Below are 17771 nucleotides of genomic sequence, written 5' to 3'. Positions count from 1 at the left end.
GGTTTATTGTAGAAATAATGCACTCCTGGACTCTGATCCATAAAATACTGCCATCAAACTATAAATCATCTCAGAGCTTTGCTATAAAGAGAACTTTGTCAGCTGTGATTTTCTTCATTCCCAAAATGTAATATTTTTATAGTCCAGAGTTGTCAATGTGATTGAAGTCATTAAAAAAAAAAAAAAACATGACCTCAGTGCTTCACTTATATCAGAAATGATTTTCATCACTTCATGTTCCTACAATGTCGTATAAAACAATGCCTGCAAAAATACTGGATAAGTTTAAAAGTCTTCTTAAAGCTCATTCTTTCTTCTCCTAAATTTATATTTAAGAAATAAACTGCATTTAAGCCTGGTCCCTCTTGGTAGTAAGACTGAACCAAGTAAGAATCAAGAAGCAGAAAAGAAGTTGAGAAAATGACAAATTAATCATCTTCAATTTTGCTCTGATATGGCAGATTAGTTTGTTCTGAATATATTTTCTATACGATTTTGGATATGGGCTCATATCGAAAGAACCAAGTGAATCAGTGAAAACTGTACCCTTTCATGCCATCAAAGAGGTCCTCAGTCACTTTGTGTATGTTGAGGACTTCTTCTCTGATGAGGTTGAGGTAGAGGCCGCTCCGCAGAGCCATCTTCCAAAGCTCCTGGGAGGCCTGGTTTGTATTCAGACTGCTGTGGCACAGCAGGAAGCCAACTAAAGACGAAACATCAGAAAGGGTCATGAAAGTTTGTTATTACATAACTAGTAAACCTTGAAATGGAATCCATGTTCTTTTTTCTTTCTCTCATATTTGAAGTTTTCCTCTTTCCTTTGCTTCCTTTCACTAAAGAGTGCTGAGTTTTGCTATAATTACCACTCTTGACACTCTTGATACATTGTAAAAAAACCAAAACAACAAACAAAACAAAAAAACACAAAAACTATATTACATTTGAAATTAAATTGAATGCTTTTAAAATGTTGATTTGTATTCATTTTCTGGATGCTGTAAAGTTAAATATTAAGGATAAATGTAATATAGGAAGTAAAATGTTGCAGAAAAAACTGTTAATATGCTTCTCTTTATGTATCATCTGAGTTTAAAACAAGCTTGAGCGGTAAGTCTTGCCCAATGTTACTATAATTAATTTTTTTCCAATTTGTAATTTAATTCTGCATCAAACCTATGTCATGCGTGTGACGTTGACACATTTTGGATTCAAGTCAAATGTTGTATCTATATTTATAACAATTCAAAGGCTTCTTTCAGAATGAGAATGACTTACTAATGATCCAGCGCTCCATTATGTCCATAGACAGGTATTCACATGCCATCTGTAGGGGAAGACATGCTTATTAAGCACCAACAGTCGTTAACATTCATTATCTCAGAGTTATGAATAGTAATTAGGCTGCCAAACAAAAAATGTTTTATTTAATCTCCGGAATAGAAAGTGATATAATTGCTGTTGGGTCCAGCCATGGATTACATTTAAGGCCAGTTTGATCTTTTCTGGAATTTTCAAAATAAATAACAGTAACCTACTCCTAACTCAACCAGGAACAGGAGGAGTAACAGCGGACTTCCCGTCACGTCACTGTTTGAATAAAAACCCTACGTTCCAACAAACAGATCTCTTTCCATGCGGATCCCAGACAGAAACCGGACCAGAGAGGCACGCGCGCTAATGTTTCTTTGCTGGCAAACAGACATAACTCTCCAACCTGGATCCAAGAGTGTCATTCGATCATGCGATCAAATGCACAAAGTTAAGTAAGAATAAATTGCTGTTTGTGTAACGAGTATTCATTCACACAAGGGGGTAATTAAGGTAAAAGCGTGGCTTGACTTTTCCTTCTGAGGTCTACAGAAGCAAACTGTGGTTAATAAAGTTCCCAGCAGAAACCCTGTCTCTACAACGCCGAGTGGAGCGGTTTTCCCGGCCTGAAGGAAGGACAAAGGTAGGCTACCGCAACACAGCACGTCACTCCGGTCAAGAGCCGCCCTTCCCCCACAGCTATGGAGGTTAGCTGCAAGCTAATCCTTTGTTTACCCAGATGTGGATGTTTGTCCTCAACGCCCTGGACAACTCCTCCTCAGCACGCCTCACGTAAGAGTAAGTGTAGAAGATTAGTTTAGAATGAAATAATGTAAACAATGTTCATTTCATGACGGTTGGTTTTTGTTTGTGTTGAGAAACTCAGCTATCTTAATGCTAGCAGATAAGCTGCTCAGCGCAAGTGCTCAGTTCATGTGTTCAGTGTTGTGTTTTTAAAATTAAGAGAAACTTTATTTAAAGGGTGGTTTTTAAACACAGAAGATCAGCCATAACGTGTCGTCCACGCTTATGCATTTCAACCCTTTTATTAGTGGTATTTTAAAGGTATGTGTTTGATTCTGGTAACCAGCTATACGCTTCTTTTGTTAGCTCCAACCGCTAATGGCTAAGAACACGTGCCAGCCCACTTCATGAGTCAGCTGAAGATCATTTACCCAGAAAAGTTGTTGGTTTGCAATCTAGGAAATAATATTTCCCAAATATTATTTTACTAAACGTGATAACTAATTGAAGACCACTAAAGATCATTTACCCAGAAATGTTGTTGGTCCTCATTCAAAATAATATTTCCTCAAATATTATTGTACTAGACAAAGCCAGCTAACTAAACACCATTGAGAATTAATCATCCATTCCTTAAAATATTATTTCATTACATTATTTTTGTCTGATGTTGCAGTGTGATTGGTCACTTGAAGGTACCAATTATTACCTCATTCCAAGACTAACTAAACGTCATTTCCAAAGTCCTCAAGATAATCCTTGGTTCTCAAAAATATTGCATGGTAGTTTAGTGGGGTTGTTTTAGCATAGTAAAAAGTTTGTTGATTGAAATATGTTTGACTTTGAGTTGACTTATTTTTATCAATAAATTCTTTTATTTTATTATTTGTCCTAATACCACCACCTTATTGGGCTGGTATTTACAAGACAACCCTTTGCAGACTGAATTATTTAATAAAATATTAAAGTCAGTCAGTCATTTTCTACCGCTTATTCCATAGTGGGTCAGAGGGGAGCTGGTGCCTATCTCCAGCAGTCTATGGGCAAGAGGCGGGGTACACCCTGGACAGGTCGCCAGTCCATCGCAGGGCAACACACAAACAACCATGCACACACTCATTCACACACCTAAGGGCAATTTAGAGTTACCAATTAACCTGACAGGCATGTCTTTGGACTGTGGGAGGAAGCCGGAGTACCCGGTGAGAACCCATGCATGCACGGGGAGAACATGCAAACTCCATGCAGAAAGACCCCCGGCCGGGAATCGAACCCAGGACCTTCTTGCTGTAAGACAACAGTGCTACCAACTGCACCACCGTGCAGCTCCAAAAAAATATTAAAGTTTTAATATTAAATATTAAATAATATATTCATATTCATAATCACAACATTGCCCTTTCACAAACAATTAAACTTCCCTTATTTATTAAACAAAACATATGTCTTCTCGCAATTAAAAATATTAGGGCATTCTACCGCTTAATAGCTAATATTATACACTTCAGGTAATATATATATATATATTTATATATTTATTACATAGGCATATTGTGCTATGAGACTATCGTACATATATGTTTCTTACCTGCTTCAAAGTTTATATATTTTACACTGAAAGATTTTGTGAAACCCGAGTCATAATCCTTGCTTGTGTGCACAAAGCATTCAATTCTGGTCAAGTGCAGCATATGCTTATTTTTAGCTATTTGAAGTGGGAATCAATGTGAGATGAGAAGATTTTAAAAGGTCTTTCCTCCAGTTTGCATCGTTTATATTACTTAAACTTTTTCACAACTGTTAAATTCTATTAAATAGCCATGTGTCCAAATATGTTTGAAAAACATTCTCGCCGTAATTTGTAACATAAATGTAACTTCTTATAAACTTTTCTTTGCAAAAATCAAATAGTAAATGTTCCTGTCAAACTAGGTATGTTTGGAACCATGTACACCAGGCTTATCTTATACCATATAGTACTGTGCAAAGGTTGTTGGCAGCCAGTTTATAATTTGCTTACAAAGAGCCAAACCTCTAGAAAGCCTACACATTTTTTGCCAGCCACCATTTGAGCAAAAGGCAGCTGAAGCTGTAAAGAGCAAAACAAGTAACAGGAAAGTGGACTCACAGTTTCGCAGCAAGCTGGGTCCAACATGGAACCTGGAGTGCTGAGCAAGCTTAGGAGCTGGGCGTTCCTCCACTGCTCTGCAGGCAGGTTCCTGCGAGGGTAGACCATCTTTAATGAAAGCAATGCTGCTGTCACAGACTGAGGAAGGAGAAAAGAGTAATCGGAGAGAAACAACAAAAATTATAAAGGCAAAGAAAAATCATTAATTTGGTATATGATTGGACTCAAAAAGACATATTTCATCATGCATCACAAGCAACATGGGATTCCGGTAAAATATTATTCTGCAGTTTAGTTTTTAATTTTATTTTATGTAGTTTTTTTTGTTGTTTTTTTTTAAGTTAGCTGTAAGAAAAATGTTTCCTGTTAGAGAACAGTAAAACAATGTTTCTTTTCATACATTACATGAAGTTCTGCAGTCATTAAATAGATAGCCACACTCACAGCCAAACTGCAAAATAGTGATAGGATTAAAACATGTGAAGTTTGAAATGGATTATACTACTAGTATCCTATCACAACAAATAAACACTTAAAAACAGAGAAAACAAATGCAAACAGCTCAAGTCTGAGCCATGAAATCTCATGGGTTAATGTGTTAATGGGCTGCCTATAATGTATTAATGGTCTGCCTTTAATGTGTTAATGGTTTGACTCATGTGCTAATGAGTGGCCTATAATGCCTTTAATTTACTAAACATAAAAAAAGGTATCAGAATGCAATCATCAGGTGCAGTGAGAACATTTTTATACATTTAAAAATACAGAAAACCAAAAACAGTCAGTTGAATTTACCTTTGTGTGAGGGCTGAACTCTTCAGTCAGCTTTTTCCATGGATGGTCGTATTCCACAAGCATCTGTCCAAGCCGTGGATACGAGGGGTCACTGCAGGTTTTGTCATGGCAAGCGACAACGTAGTGGATTCCCAGGAGATGAAAATAAAAAGTTGTCTCATATGAGACTGTGATGGTATAATAGGACTGGAATACAATACTTTAACTTAATTTTATTGCAGATTTTAAGGATTTTATGGATTATTTTACATAACATTTATTTTATGTAAGTATTTGACAGTGTTAAGAGTTGAGAGGGTTTAACTGTGTGTGGTCTTTCTCAAATTGAATGTGACTTGCATGCTGAGTGTAAACAGCATCATTTTTCAGTTTGGTTTGTTAAATTACGATAAGCAACCTGTTGTTACGTTGTGTAAAACAAATATGTTCCAGACTGGAATCAAACTGAAATATCCTCTGGTTTGATAAAAATGTGTTGTTTTAGGTCTGTGAAAAATCTTAGTTGGGATCAGATATATTGACCAATAAAATTAATTACAGCTGCCTCATTTCTTCAAAAGGTTTGCATGTTGCCTCATGCATTTGACGTTCTCGAGACTCTCTGGTTTCGTCCAATAGTAAAACGATGTGCATTTTTGATTAAGTGATTACTGATCTGCCCCTTGCTGATTAATAAATGTTTCAGTCATTGTCTGTCTCATGTAAATCTACAGTATGTCAGTTGCCTTGCAAGGGGCTGGCCAGCTTTTCAGGGTGTACGCGAGGTCTCATCCTTTGACTGCAGGGATAAGCCCCAGTGACCTTGAACATGCAAAATATATCTTACAGCACCACCATTTCATTAACTAAGTTTTAATGGAGATCAGTTTTATTCAGTACCTCAGTAATGCCAATATGAGGCAACTACAGTCTATTACTGGTTTGTTTTAGGAAATGAGTACCAAGTGGAAGGTTAAAATCCTAATTATTATTGTTTATTGCACTGTTTCATCGGGGATTGGGGGATCCATGTTACGTCCCTCACCTGCTCCCGTTGGTCATCTCATGAGCACAGTTGAACATTCCCACCAAGGCCTTCTTGTCATCAATGCGAGACAGTATGATGATAACAGACGTATAGGTGGTTACCAGATCCAAGTAGTTTTTGGTGAAATCGAAGTTGAAAGCCTGAATTCAAAAAGGCAGCATGGTTCAGTGCGTCTATACTTTCATTTTTTCCCATCCTTAAAAAAACAAAAAAACAAAATATATATATATATATATACAGGGGTTGGACAATGAAACCGAAACACCTGGTTTTAGACTACAATAATTATTTAGTATGGTGTAGGGACTCCTTTTACTGCCAATACAGCATCAATTCATCTTGGGAATGACATATACAAATCCTGCACAGTGATCAGAGGGATTTTAAGCTATTCTTCTTGCAGGATAGTGGCCAGGTCACCACATGATACTGGTGGAGGAAAACGTTTCCTGACTCGCTCCTCCAAAACACCCCAAAGTGGCTCAATAATATTTAGATCTGGTGACTGTGCAGGCCATGGGAGATGTTCAACTTCACTTTCATGTTCATCAAACCAATCTTTCACCAGTCTTGCTGTGTGTATTGGTGCATTGTCATCCTGATACACAGCACCGCCTTCAGGATACAATGTTTGAACCATTGCATGCACATGGTCTTCAAGAATGGTTCGGTAGTCCTTGGCAGTGACGCGCCCATCTAGCACAAGTATTGGGCCAAGGGAATGCCATGATATGGCAGCCCAAACCATCACTGATCCACCCCCATGCTTCACTCTGGGCATGCAACAGTCTGGGTGGTACGCTTCTTTGGGTCTTCTCCACACCGTAACTCTCCCGGATGTGGGGAAAACAGTAAAGGTGGACTCATCAGAGAACAATACATGTTTCACATTGTCCACTGCCCAAGATTTGCACTCCTTGCACCACTGCAACCGACGTTTGGCATTGGCATGAGTGACCAAAGGTTTGGCTACAATCCGGGTTAGCACCCGAACATCCCTTTCAGACAGCTTCCTCTTGCGTCCACAGTTAATCCTGTTGGATGTGGTTCGTTTTTCTTGGTGGTATGCTGACATTACCCTGGATACCGTGGCTCTTGATACATCAGAAAGACCTGATGTCTTGGTCACAGATGCGCCAGCAAGACGTGCACCAACAATTTGTCCTCTTTTGAACTCTGGTATGTACACCATAATGTTGTGTGCATTTCAATATTTTTAGCAAAACTGTGCTCTTACCCTGCTAATTGAACTTTCACACTCTGCTCTTACTGGTGCAATGTGCAATCAATGAAGACTGGCTACCAGGCTGGTCCAATTTAGCCATGAAACCTCCCACACTAAAATGACAGGTGTTTCAGTTTCATTGTCCAACCCCTGTATCTCTATCAGTATGTTTAAAAGCTTGGCATCTTCAAAAGAAGATACTTTAAGTTTAATGAAAGATGTTGATGTTGATCTTTGTCTACATCTGTGAATATTATTGTGTGTCTCATACACCCATGAGGGCTGGGCACCTTTATGGTGCATGATGTATACGCATAGCATGACGATGATGCAGCATTATTTTCCTTTGGCATTACATGTTTACACATCACCAAAATGAAAGACAGATATGCAATGGTGTAACAGTGGTATTAGGAGCAAGTCCCAGTTTAAATTAAATATTTTTTTAGCTGTATCAGTATGAAAACGAAATAGCAAAATGCAGCAAATATAGAGCAGGATGGACAATTGAAAGAATTAACTAATGGGTCACTGAAGTATTTAATATAAATCTACAGGGAACAGTTTTACTTGGAAAATCCGAAGGAAATGTATAAAATCTCAACGACAGAGCAACACAATAGGTACTTACAATATCAAAGAAGCACTGACAGGCATCAATAGTGTTGAGCAGCTCATAAACATGATCCTGAAAGGGAAACAGAGAAAGATTTATTATTGAGAACAACAATAGTACTGACAATAACAAAGCAACTTTTTAAAGTCATGTCAGTGTTTTTCCCTTTGATTATCACCGTAATAATCATATATCAATGGAAATCATGTATAAATTAAATGAAATCTCATAAAGGATGCATTGGCCTTGTATAAAGACCTTGAAAAGGAGAGGTCGACAATAATTAAAATAACTATAATAATAATTTCTCACACTAATGAAAATATATCCCACTTGTTTTGGGATAAGATTCACATTTTGAAATATTACTGGATAAATCAATATGTGAGAAAAGGGGAAACATTATTTTCCTCCAGAACTAACAATTATATTGAGTTTCTTCTGTTTTAACAAAAAAATATATAGGGGTTGGACAATGAAACTGAAACACCTGGTTTTAGACCACAATAATTTATTACTATGGTGCAGGGCATCCTTTTGCGGCTAATACAGCGTCAATTCGTCTTGGGAATGACATATACAAGTCCTGCACAGTGGTCAGAGGGATTTTAAGCCATTCTTCTTGCAGGATAGTGGCCAGGTCACTACGTGATACTGGTGGAGGAAAACGTTTCCTGACTCGCTCCTCCAAAACACCCCAAAGTGGCTCAATAATATTTAGATCTGGTGACTGTGCAGGCCATGGGAGATGTTCAACTTCACTTTCATGTTCATCAAACCAATCTTTCACCAGTCTTGCTGTGTGTATTGGTGCATTGTCATCCTGATACACAGCACCGCCTTCAGGATATAATGTTTGAACCATTGGATGCACATGGTCCTCAAGAATGGTTCGGTAGTCCTTGGCAGTGACGCGTCCATCTAGCACAAGTATTGGGCCAAGGGAATGCCATGATATGGCAGCCCAAATCATCACTGATCCACCCCCATGCTTCACTCTGGGCATGCAACAGTCTGAGTGGTATGCTTCTTTGGGGCTTCTCCACACCGTAACTCTCCCGGATGTGGGGAAAACAGTAAAGGTGGACTCATCAGAGAACAATCCATGTTTCACATTGTCCACAGCCCAAGATTTGCACTCCTTGCACCATTGAAACCGACGTTTGGCATTGGCATGAGTGACCAAAGGTTTGGCTATAGCAGCCCAGCCATGTATATTGGCCCTGTGGAGCCCCCGATGGACAGTTCTGGTGGAAACAGGAGAGTTGAGGTGCACATTTAATTCTGCCGTGATTTGGGCAGCCGTGGTTTTATGTTTTTTGGACACAATCCGGGTTAGCACCGAACATCCCTTTCAGACAGCTTCCTCTTGCGTCCACAGTTAATCCTGTTGGATGTGGTTCGTCCTTCTTGGTGGTGTGCTGACATTACCCTGGATACCGTGGCTCTTGATACATCACAAAGACTTGATGTCTTGGTCACAGATGCGCCAGCAAGACGTGCACCAACAATTTGTCCTCTTTTGAACTCTGGTATGTTACCCATAATGTTGTGTGCATTTCAATATTTTGAGCAAAACTGTGCTCTTACCCTGCTATTTGAACCTTCACACTCTGCTCTTACTGGTGCAATGTGCAATCAATGAAGACTGGCTACCAGGCTGGTCCAATTTAGCCATGAAACCTCCCACACTAAAATGACAGGTGTTTCAGTTTCATTGTCCAACCCCTGTATATGTAGCTTGTTTACTGTGTCACGGTTTTGTGTTTAAGAAACATTCATTTTCATGTCATGTCTAAATAAACAGGAGGAAGATGAGAATAAAACAATAATCACCCTGAACTCTATGACATCCAGGAAGGAGTCGTAGTAGCTCGCTGTGGCTGCTAACACCTCAGATTTCTGTTTCTGGATGCAGGTCAGGTTTTGCTTTAACAGAGAATATTGAAAAAAAGGGAAAAAAATTACAAAGTGACTAAATTGATGAGCTCTGACAAAAATATAATTATTTCAATTAAGGGACGCATTACGTCACACAAGGTAAATAAAATCTGAACATCAGATATGATATTTAGATATCATATTGAAAAAAAGTAGCTTGTGCAAAGGCACCAATACTTACAATGTTTCCTCTGATGTCAATATTAGGAAATTTCTTATTGATGTACTTGATGCCAGGTTCCATCCCTTTATCTGTGAGGAAGCTCGGACGCAGCTTGGGGTCAGCACACATCTAGAAAAACAGTAATAAATGATTAAAGGATTTAAGGTTGCTGTGGTGGAAAACACACTAGTGCTGTTGGTGACAATGTTGTGTTTCAGCAAAACACAATAGGTTTAAACCTGACCTGTCCAGGGTGTACCCTGCCTCTCACCCAAATGTCTAATCAAGATGTTTTAAAGATTCCAATAGATAATTAAATAGCAGATTCTAAACTGAACAAAAACTATGGACATGTCCACCATAAGTCATAATTTATTGGGCTGAAGGACACTTGAACCAATCAAACTGAGAGCATTATCTAATTAAAAATATAAATATAAGACAAAATCTCATGCAACTCTATACAGTGTGGAACATAAGATGGAAGGATAGATACAGGGGTTGGACAATGAAACTGAAACACCTGTCATTTTAGTGTGGGAGGTTTCATGGCTAAATTGGACCAGCCTGGTGGCCAGTCTTCATTGATTGCACATTGCACCAGTAAGAGCAGAGTGTGAAGGTTCAATTAGCAGGGTAAGAGCACAGTTTTGCTCAAAATATTGAAATGCACACAACATTATGGGTGACATACCAGAGTTCAAAAGAGGACAAATTGTTGGTGCACGTCTTGCTGGCGCATCTGTGACCAAGACATCAAGTCTTTGTGATGTATCAAGAGCCACGGTATCCAGGGTAATGTCAGCAAACCACCAAGAAGGACGAACCACATCCAACAGGATTAACTGTGGATGCAAGAGGAAGCTGTCTGAAAGGGATGTTCAGGTGCTAACCCAGATTGTATCCAAAAAACATAAAACCACGGCTGCCCAAATCACAGCAGAATTAAATGTGCACCTCAACTCTCCTGTTTCCACCAGAACTGTCCGTCGGAAGCTCCACAGGGTCAATATACACGGCCGGGCTGCTATGGCCAAACCTTTGGTCACTCATGCCAATGCTAAATGTCGGTTTCAATGTTGCAAGGAGCGCAAATCTTGGGCTGTGGACAATGTGAAACATGTATTGTTCTCTGATGAGTCCACCTTTACTGTTTTCCCCACATCCGGGAGAGTTACGTTGTGGAGAAGCCCCAAAGAAGCGTACCACCCAGACTGTTGCATGCCCAGAGTGAAGCATAGGGGTGGATCAGTGATGATTTGGGCTGCCATATCATGGCATTCCCTTGGCCCAATACTTGTGTTAGATGGGCGCGTCACTGCCAAGGACTACCGAACCATTCTTGAGGTCCATGTGCATCCAATGGTTCTAACATTGTATCCTGAAGGCAGTGCACCAATACACACAGCAAGACTGGTGAAAGATTGGTTTGATGAACATGAAAGTGAAGTTGGACATCTCCCATGGCCTGCACAGTCACCAGATCTAAATATTATTGAGCCACTTTGGGGTGTTTTGGAGGAGCGAGTCAGGAAACGTTTTCCTCCACCAGTATCACGTAGTGACCTGGCCACTATCCTGCAAGAAGAATGGCTTAAAATCCCTCTGACCACTGTGCAGGACTTGTATATGTCATTCCCAAGACGAATTGACGCTGTATTGGCCGCAAAAGGAGGCCCTACACCATGCTAATAAATTATTGTGGTCTAAAACCAGGTGTTTCAATTTCATTGTCCAACCCCTGTAGCTTCTTCTGCAGTAATACCAGCTTTGCTCCAGTCTGTCGTAATGAAGAAGAGCTGGGCTTCCACTTACCTATCTGTTTATGATCCGTCCTTCACTTATTGCTGTGAGATATGTATCGAGAGCGAGGAAGTTACATCCCAGATAAAAGCAGCTTAAATTAGCTTCCTCAGTGTGGAAGCTTGGTTCCACCATAGAAATAGGGTGAGTGGCTCTATCAACCAGGATGAGCTTAGAATAGAACCATTAGTTTTCCTTTAAAAGTAGTCAGTTGACTTGGTTCGGGCAAATAATCAGGAGGCGTCTAGGTTTCCTCCCATTGGAAGGTTTCTGGCCAAGTTCTACTGGGAAGAGGCTTCAAAGAAGACCAAAAACCCCCTGGAGGGACTATATATAAATCCATCTGGGTTGCAAGCCGCTTGGGATGGGACCCCCGAGAACAAGCTGAAGGGTGTGAGGACAGATATGTCTGATGGATGGATGGATGGATGGATGGATGGATGGATGGATGTGTTTATAATTAAGTTATTTGGCAATGTAGAGTTACCCATGCCAATTAAGCTAACTAGTAGCCACTATAATAATCTGCTGCACTTTCAGCCACCCCTCATTTCCTATGCTAATTAGAAGATATCAATGATTAGCATAAAAATGTCCATTGATATCAAATCCCTTATCCTGATTAAACAAGCCAAACATAGTGTTCATGTAGTCATTACACAGTCCCACCCTTCAAAACATTTACAAGTAGGCTTCTAGAACAAAATGTACAATAATCATCTATGCTATTAATAAAAGATAATTGATTCTAATAATGTCTCTTCTACTTTCTTTTTGTTTTCTTTTTCTTTCTTTGTTTTTGTCAACTAGATGTATGGGTGTCAACATGTAGCTCAGAATAACTGACATTTCAGATGACTGACACCACTTACTTCCTGTTTGCACTTCCTTTTTCTAAGAAAGACGCTCACTTGCAGTTTGGAAACTGCCCTGTTCACAGTTCAAAGCAAGCAAACACAAAGAAGTACCAAACAGCAGAAAGTTTTTCTTAGCTCACCTTGTTGGAGTGCATTGGAGTGCATTTCAGACATGCAGGAGTTTTTACCATGACCATTAAAAATACATGCTTTAGACTCCTTCAAAAATATTTTAAGTAAAATTTGTGTCAGTGAGGATCTTTATACATCCCATTTGTTTTGGAGATAAATAACTGTAGTTAAAGCAATACAATTGTTTTAACACTCCAGTGAAAGTGAAAATAATCATCTGTAAGATATCATTAAATAACAGTGATATTCTAATCATAACTCATCATATTACTTTGTAGTGTAACTACAATTTTAAATAAAAACGTCATTAAAGTATGTTTATTTCAACTATCAAACAAATTATATGAGATATAAGAAGTTCCTTATTTCTTGTCTTTACTGTTTGTACCATATACCCGTTAAATCTCCCTTCTTCCCCTTACCTTCTTAATGTAGTTCATACGTATCAGCACCCCATTGCCCCTCTCATTGAGGATGGTGAGTTTTTCAGCCAGTTTCTGCTCGTAATTCATGGTTCAGGCCAAACAAAACCTCTTCCACCGTTCGAACCCTGGCCTTCTGGTCCTGCGAAGAAATTGAACCCATAGAAACAAGTGCACCCAGAGCCTCACCCTATCACTAAGTCACATGGGACTGATGTGGGGGAGGTGGAGCCAAACGTTCCAGCACAAATGCTGTAGCTTAAAAAAGAAAGATATGTTAAACTCTTACAGACTAATTTGATAAAAATAATAAAATCATTTCATTCATTTTGATTAATGGATTGAAACAACTTGATTTTGTGTTGGAGAGTGAATATGTCGATCAAACTATTGCAATGTAAATGTATCGCACAGTCATGCTTCCTTAAAGCTAAATTTATTCTGTTGTGTTTTTTTCTAGTCAGACACTTCCCTTTATTGTGTTTAATAAAAGACAGCCATCAACAAGCATAGCCTTAAAGAATAACATAAAAAGTTATTTCTCTAAGTAATTCATCGCAAAAATTATACTCATAATACAGAGTTTCATTAAACCTGGAGTGGAATACATTTATTACTGTTAATCTAATGTCTCTCAGAATATTGGATTATGGTAAGAAAACAAAAAGAAAAAAACATTTTTAATGCTGAAATTTTATGTTATGACAGACACAATCCCTGTGAAGGCTGCTGACATGACAGTTCTTGACACCCACCTGCTACCAACAAAAGGTCATTTCTAAAGAAGCTGGCTGTGCACAGATGGTTTTATCCAAGCATATTAATGGAAGTTAGGTGGAGGGAAAAAGTATCTTACAAAATGTGTAAAAGTAACAGAGATAACTGCAGCCTTGAAAAGATTGTAAAGAGAAGCCTGTTCAAGACTTTGGAGGAGATCCAGAAGACAAGAACCATGGCCGGAGTCCAAGTTATTTTAGATCCATTGTAAACTTTCCGCAGTATGTTAATTTTGGAAGCCATGTAATTTGCTGGCCATGTATCAGGAAAATTTAAACTACTGTACTAAACTATGCAGCACTTGTCCGAAGGCATCCTTTAATGGCTGTGGTATAACTGTGCTTGACTGGTCAGCAAACTCAACTGAGTTTAACCTCTCAGTGATTCTATGAGGACGAAGATGGACAGGTGTCAACAGTCCAGACGAACTGAAGGTCATTATCAAAGCAGTCTGGTCTTCCTTAACACCTGAGCGGAGCCACAGGCTGATAATCATCAAAATGAACAGAGATAAACATTTTGCCCTCCATGCAATGAATCTATATAACATGTTAACATAATTTTTTGCATCATATCACTAAAATAAATTATGCTTTCAATGATATGTGACTTTATTGAGATGCATCAAAGCAGGGGCCAGGATACATTTTCAACACAAAGAATGTTTGGTGTTAAACCACAAGATGGCGCTGTTTAATAATTTAAGTGTCCTGCTTCGGCTAACGGATTATGTGGGAACTCTGAAACGTTCTTGTTTTTGGTGTTATGAAGTTAGCTTAGCTAAAATAAATAAAATGAATTAAAATAATACAGTAAAACAAAAAAAAACAGTGCAAGATTTGATGCAACTTGGCATTTTAATAATTGAAACCTCTAAGTATAGTTTTTGTAACAACATTTGTGTGTCTTGTATGATGAGGGACTGACTTCCAGTCAGTGTTACTGATCCCCACTGACATCTGGAAAAGGTGCCCTGTGAATGTAAAAAAAAAAAGTTCTGGGGACATACAGTCCTGTGAAAACATATTGGTTCTATTTTTTCCTCTGTTTTTGCTTTTTCAATTCAGTTTCAATTCAGTTTATTTATACTGCCAATTCACGACACGTCGTCTCAATGGGCTTCACAAGAGTCAGGTACATACATTCCAATTAATCCTAATCATTGAAAAGTGCAGTCAGATTCAGTTATTTATTCAAATTGGATGAAAAGTTTTTCTGTCTAAGGAAACCCAGCAGATTGCATCGAGTCAGTGACTTGCAGCATTCACTCCTCCTGGATGAGCATGTAGAGACAGTGGACAGTCACTGGCGTTGACTTTGCAGCAATCCCTCATACTGAGCATGCATGTAGCGACAGTGGAGAGGAAAAACTCCCTTTTAACAGGAAGAAACCTCCAGCAGAACCAGGCTCAGTGTGAGCGGCCATCTGCCACGACCGACTGGGGGTTTGAGAGAACAGAGCAGAGACACAAAGAGAACAAAGAAGCACTGATCCAGGAGTACTTTCTATGGGAAGGAAAAGTAAATGTTAATGGATGTAGCTCCTTTAGTCGTTTCACCTAGAAAGAAAGAACAGATAAACTCTGAGCCAGTTTTCAAGGTTAGAGTCTGAAAGAGAGCACATAGAGTTAGTTACAGTTAAGCTCAGTCAATCGCCATGTCTAGGAGAGAGAAAGGGTTAAACACTAAAAGACAGGGCTATGTGGATCAGCGGTAGAGGGTGAGCATTAAGTTGTTGCCAGCAGAAGCTTGGACGATGCCCCCCTCCAGAAAGGTGTCACAGGTAGACACAGAGTCAGGCCAGGTGTAGCTTCTAGGAAGAGAAAAGAGAGAACAAGGTTAAAAGCTGAAATAACAGAAAATAATGCAAAATTGGAGAGTAGTGTGAGAATGTAGCAAAGAGGGTGAAAGTGGTCATTATGTCCTCCAGCAGCCTAAGCCTATAGCAGCATAACTACAGAGATAGCTCAGGATAACCTAAGCCACTCTAATTATAAGCTTTATCAAAAAGGAAAGTTTTAAGCCTAGCCTTAAAAGTAGACAGTTTGTCCATCTAGAGCCCACTGATGGCCTTTGTTATACTAAAAACCACAACGATTGGGATACCTCCCTCTGTCAGATTGACCATAACCATTGGAAAAGAGAGGGGGTCATACTGGTAGCAGAAATGGAGGGTGTGTTTGCACCTCAACCATAACTGAGCTGGTTTAGGCTAAACCTGACTCCCCCTTACTCCATCCAACAGGGAGGGAAGAAGATGGAAGTACAAAATAAGGAAGATAGCTCAGGATAACCTAACCCAGTCTAACTATAAGCTTTATCAAAAAGGAAAGTTTTAAGCCTAGCCTTAAAAGTAGACAGGGTGTTTTGACAAACTTAAATTTTTTGAAAAATCAAACAGATGTTTACGTTAAACAAAGATAACCTGAGTCAATAGTCAAATCATGATTTAATTTATTAAGTGGAAAAACACTATCAAAACCAACAGGGCCCTAAGTGAAATTTAGATGGTGGAAATAATTTGCAATAAAAAAAGAAGCTCCCTGAAAACATGAAGTCAATTAATAGATCTCAAAAAAGCAACACTCAGAATCAGAATCAGAATCAGAAAAGCTTTATTGCCAAGTACGTTTTTGGACATACAAGGAATTTGTTTTGGCGTAGTCAGTGCAATACAATACAAATTAAACAGTATAAACATATCTACAATATAATATAAATATATGTGCACAGTTTTAAGTGAGTGAGAGTAAGTATAGAGCAGTATAAGATGCAAGAGCAATACAACAGTGCAGATGATCAGTTTGCAAGTATGGCAGTGCAAGTAAAGCACCAATCTAAAGAATGGCAAAGACAAATAAAGTAATTGATATCAATCAGTTGGGAACAAGTTACAAGGACATTGCCAAAGCTTTGGGACTATGGCAAACCAGGGCCATTTTCAACAAATTCACAAAACATGGAGCAGTGGTGAATCTTCCCAGCAGGGGCCGGGGTACCTAATTTATTACAAAAGCGCATCATGCAGGAGGCAAGAAAATAATCCAGAAACAGGTTGGTGTTCATGATTCAACAATAAGAAGAGTCTGGGCAAAATTGGCATCTATGAGAGAGTTCCAATGTCAAAACCACAGCTGACCCAAAAAAAAACTGACAGGCCTGTCTCACTTTGCAAAAACATCTTGATGATCCCCAAGACTTTTCTGAAAATATTCTGTGGACTGATAAAATAAAAGCTGAAAAACTGTGGAAGGTGTAGGTCATTTAACATTTTATATAAATCTAACACATCATTTCAGAAAAAGAACATACAGACAGTCAAACATGATGGTGGTAGCATGATGGCATGGGGTTGCTTTGCTGTTTCAGGGTGACTTGCTTTAACTGATGGAAGATTAAACTTTTGCAGAAGATCTTAAAGGATAATTTTTTTGGGCAAGTTCGTGAGCTTAAGCTGAAGCACTCCTTGTTTTTGCAGCAGGACAATGATCCAAAGCACACCATCAAGTCAACCACTGAAAAGCTCAAAAAATAAAAATAAAAATATTACAGAAAGAAGGCATTAGAGTGGTCTTATCAAAGTCTGAACCTAAATTCAATTGGTATGCTGTTGCATGACCTTATGCAGTCTTTCCCTGCACAAAAACTTTCCAACATGACAGAATTAAAACCATTCTACCGGACAAAGTGGGAAAAAAGTTATTGCAAGTGCTTGATGTTTGTAGTTGCAGCCAAGGTTGGCACAGCCAGCTGTTAGGTTCAGGGGGCAATTACTTTTTTCACCACCCAAGCTGGTTTGGTTTGGTTTATTTCTTTGCCTTAATAAATTAAAT

The 17771-nt window shown here is 38.9% G+C and overlaps 1 protein-coding gene across 1 annotated transcript in view; it reads right to left on the bottom strand.

Annotated features, from left to right (window-relative positions):
* Nucleotides 1-13327, bottom strand: part of nckap1l (NCK associated protein 1 like) — a 30490-nt gene extending 17163 nt beyond the window's left edge. Inside the window, exons 1-9 of the mRNA XM_047348547.1 lie at nucleotides 13162-13327; nucleotides 9966-10076; nucleotides 9680-9772; nucleotides 7859-7915; nucleotides 6000-6142; nucleotides 4976-5066; nucleotides 4181-4318; nucleotides 1276-1324; nucleotides 547-703 (exon numbers count right to left, since the gene is read on the bottom strand). Of these exons, the coding sequence (XP_047204503.1) occupies nucleotides 547-703; nucleotides 1276-1324; nucleotides 4181-4318; nucleotides 4976-5066; nucleotides 6000-6142; nucleotides 7859-7915; nucleotides 9680-9772; nucleotides 9966-10076; nucleotides 13162-13251 (929 nt within the window). The 5' untranslated portion in view covers nucleotides 13252-13327. The remainder of the gene's footprint in view (nucleotides 1-546; nucleotides 704-1275; nucleotides 1325-4180; nucleotides 4319-4975; nucleotides 5067-5999; nucleotides 6143-7858; nucleotides 7916-9679; nucleotides 9773-9965; nucleotides 10077-13161) is intronic.
* Nucleotides 13328-17771: the final 4444 nt, after the last annotated feature.

Source organism: Girardinichthys multiradiatus, chromosome 20 (genome assembly GCF_021462225.1).
Source record: "Girardinichthys multiradiatus isolate DD_20200921_A chromosome 20, DD_fGirMul_XY1, whole genome shotgun sequence".
Lineage (NCBI taxonomy): Eukaryota > Metazoa > Chordata > Actinopteri > Cyprinodontiformes > Goodeidae > Girardinichthys > Girardinichthys multiradiatus.
The sequence above is the reverse complement of the archived record's forward strand: the minus strand, read 5'-3'. Positions and strand labels throughout refer to the sequence as shown.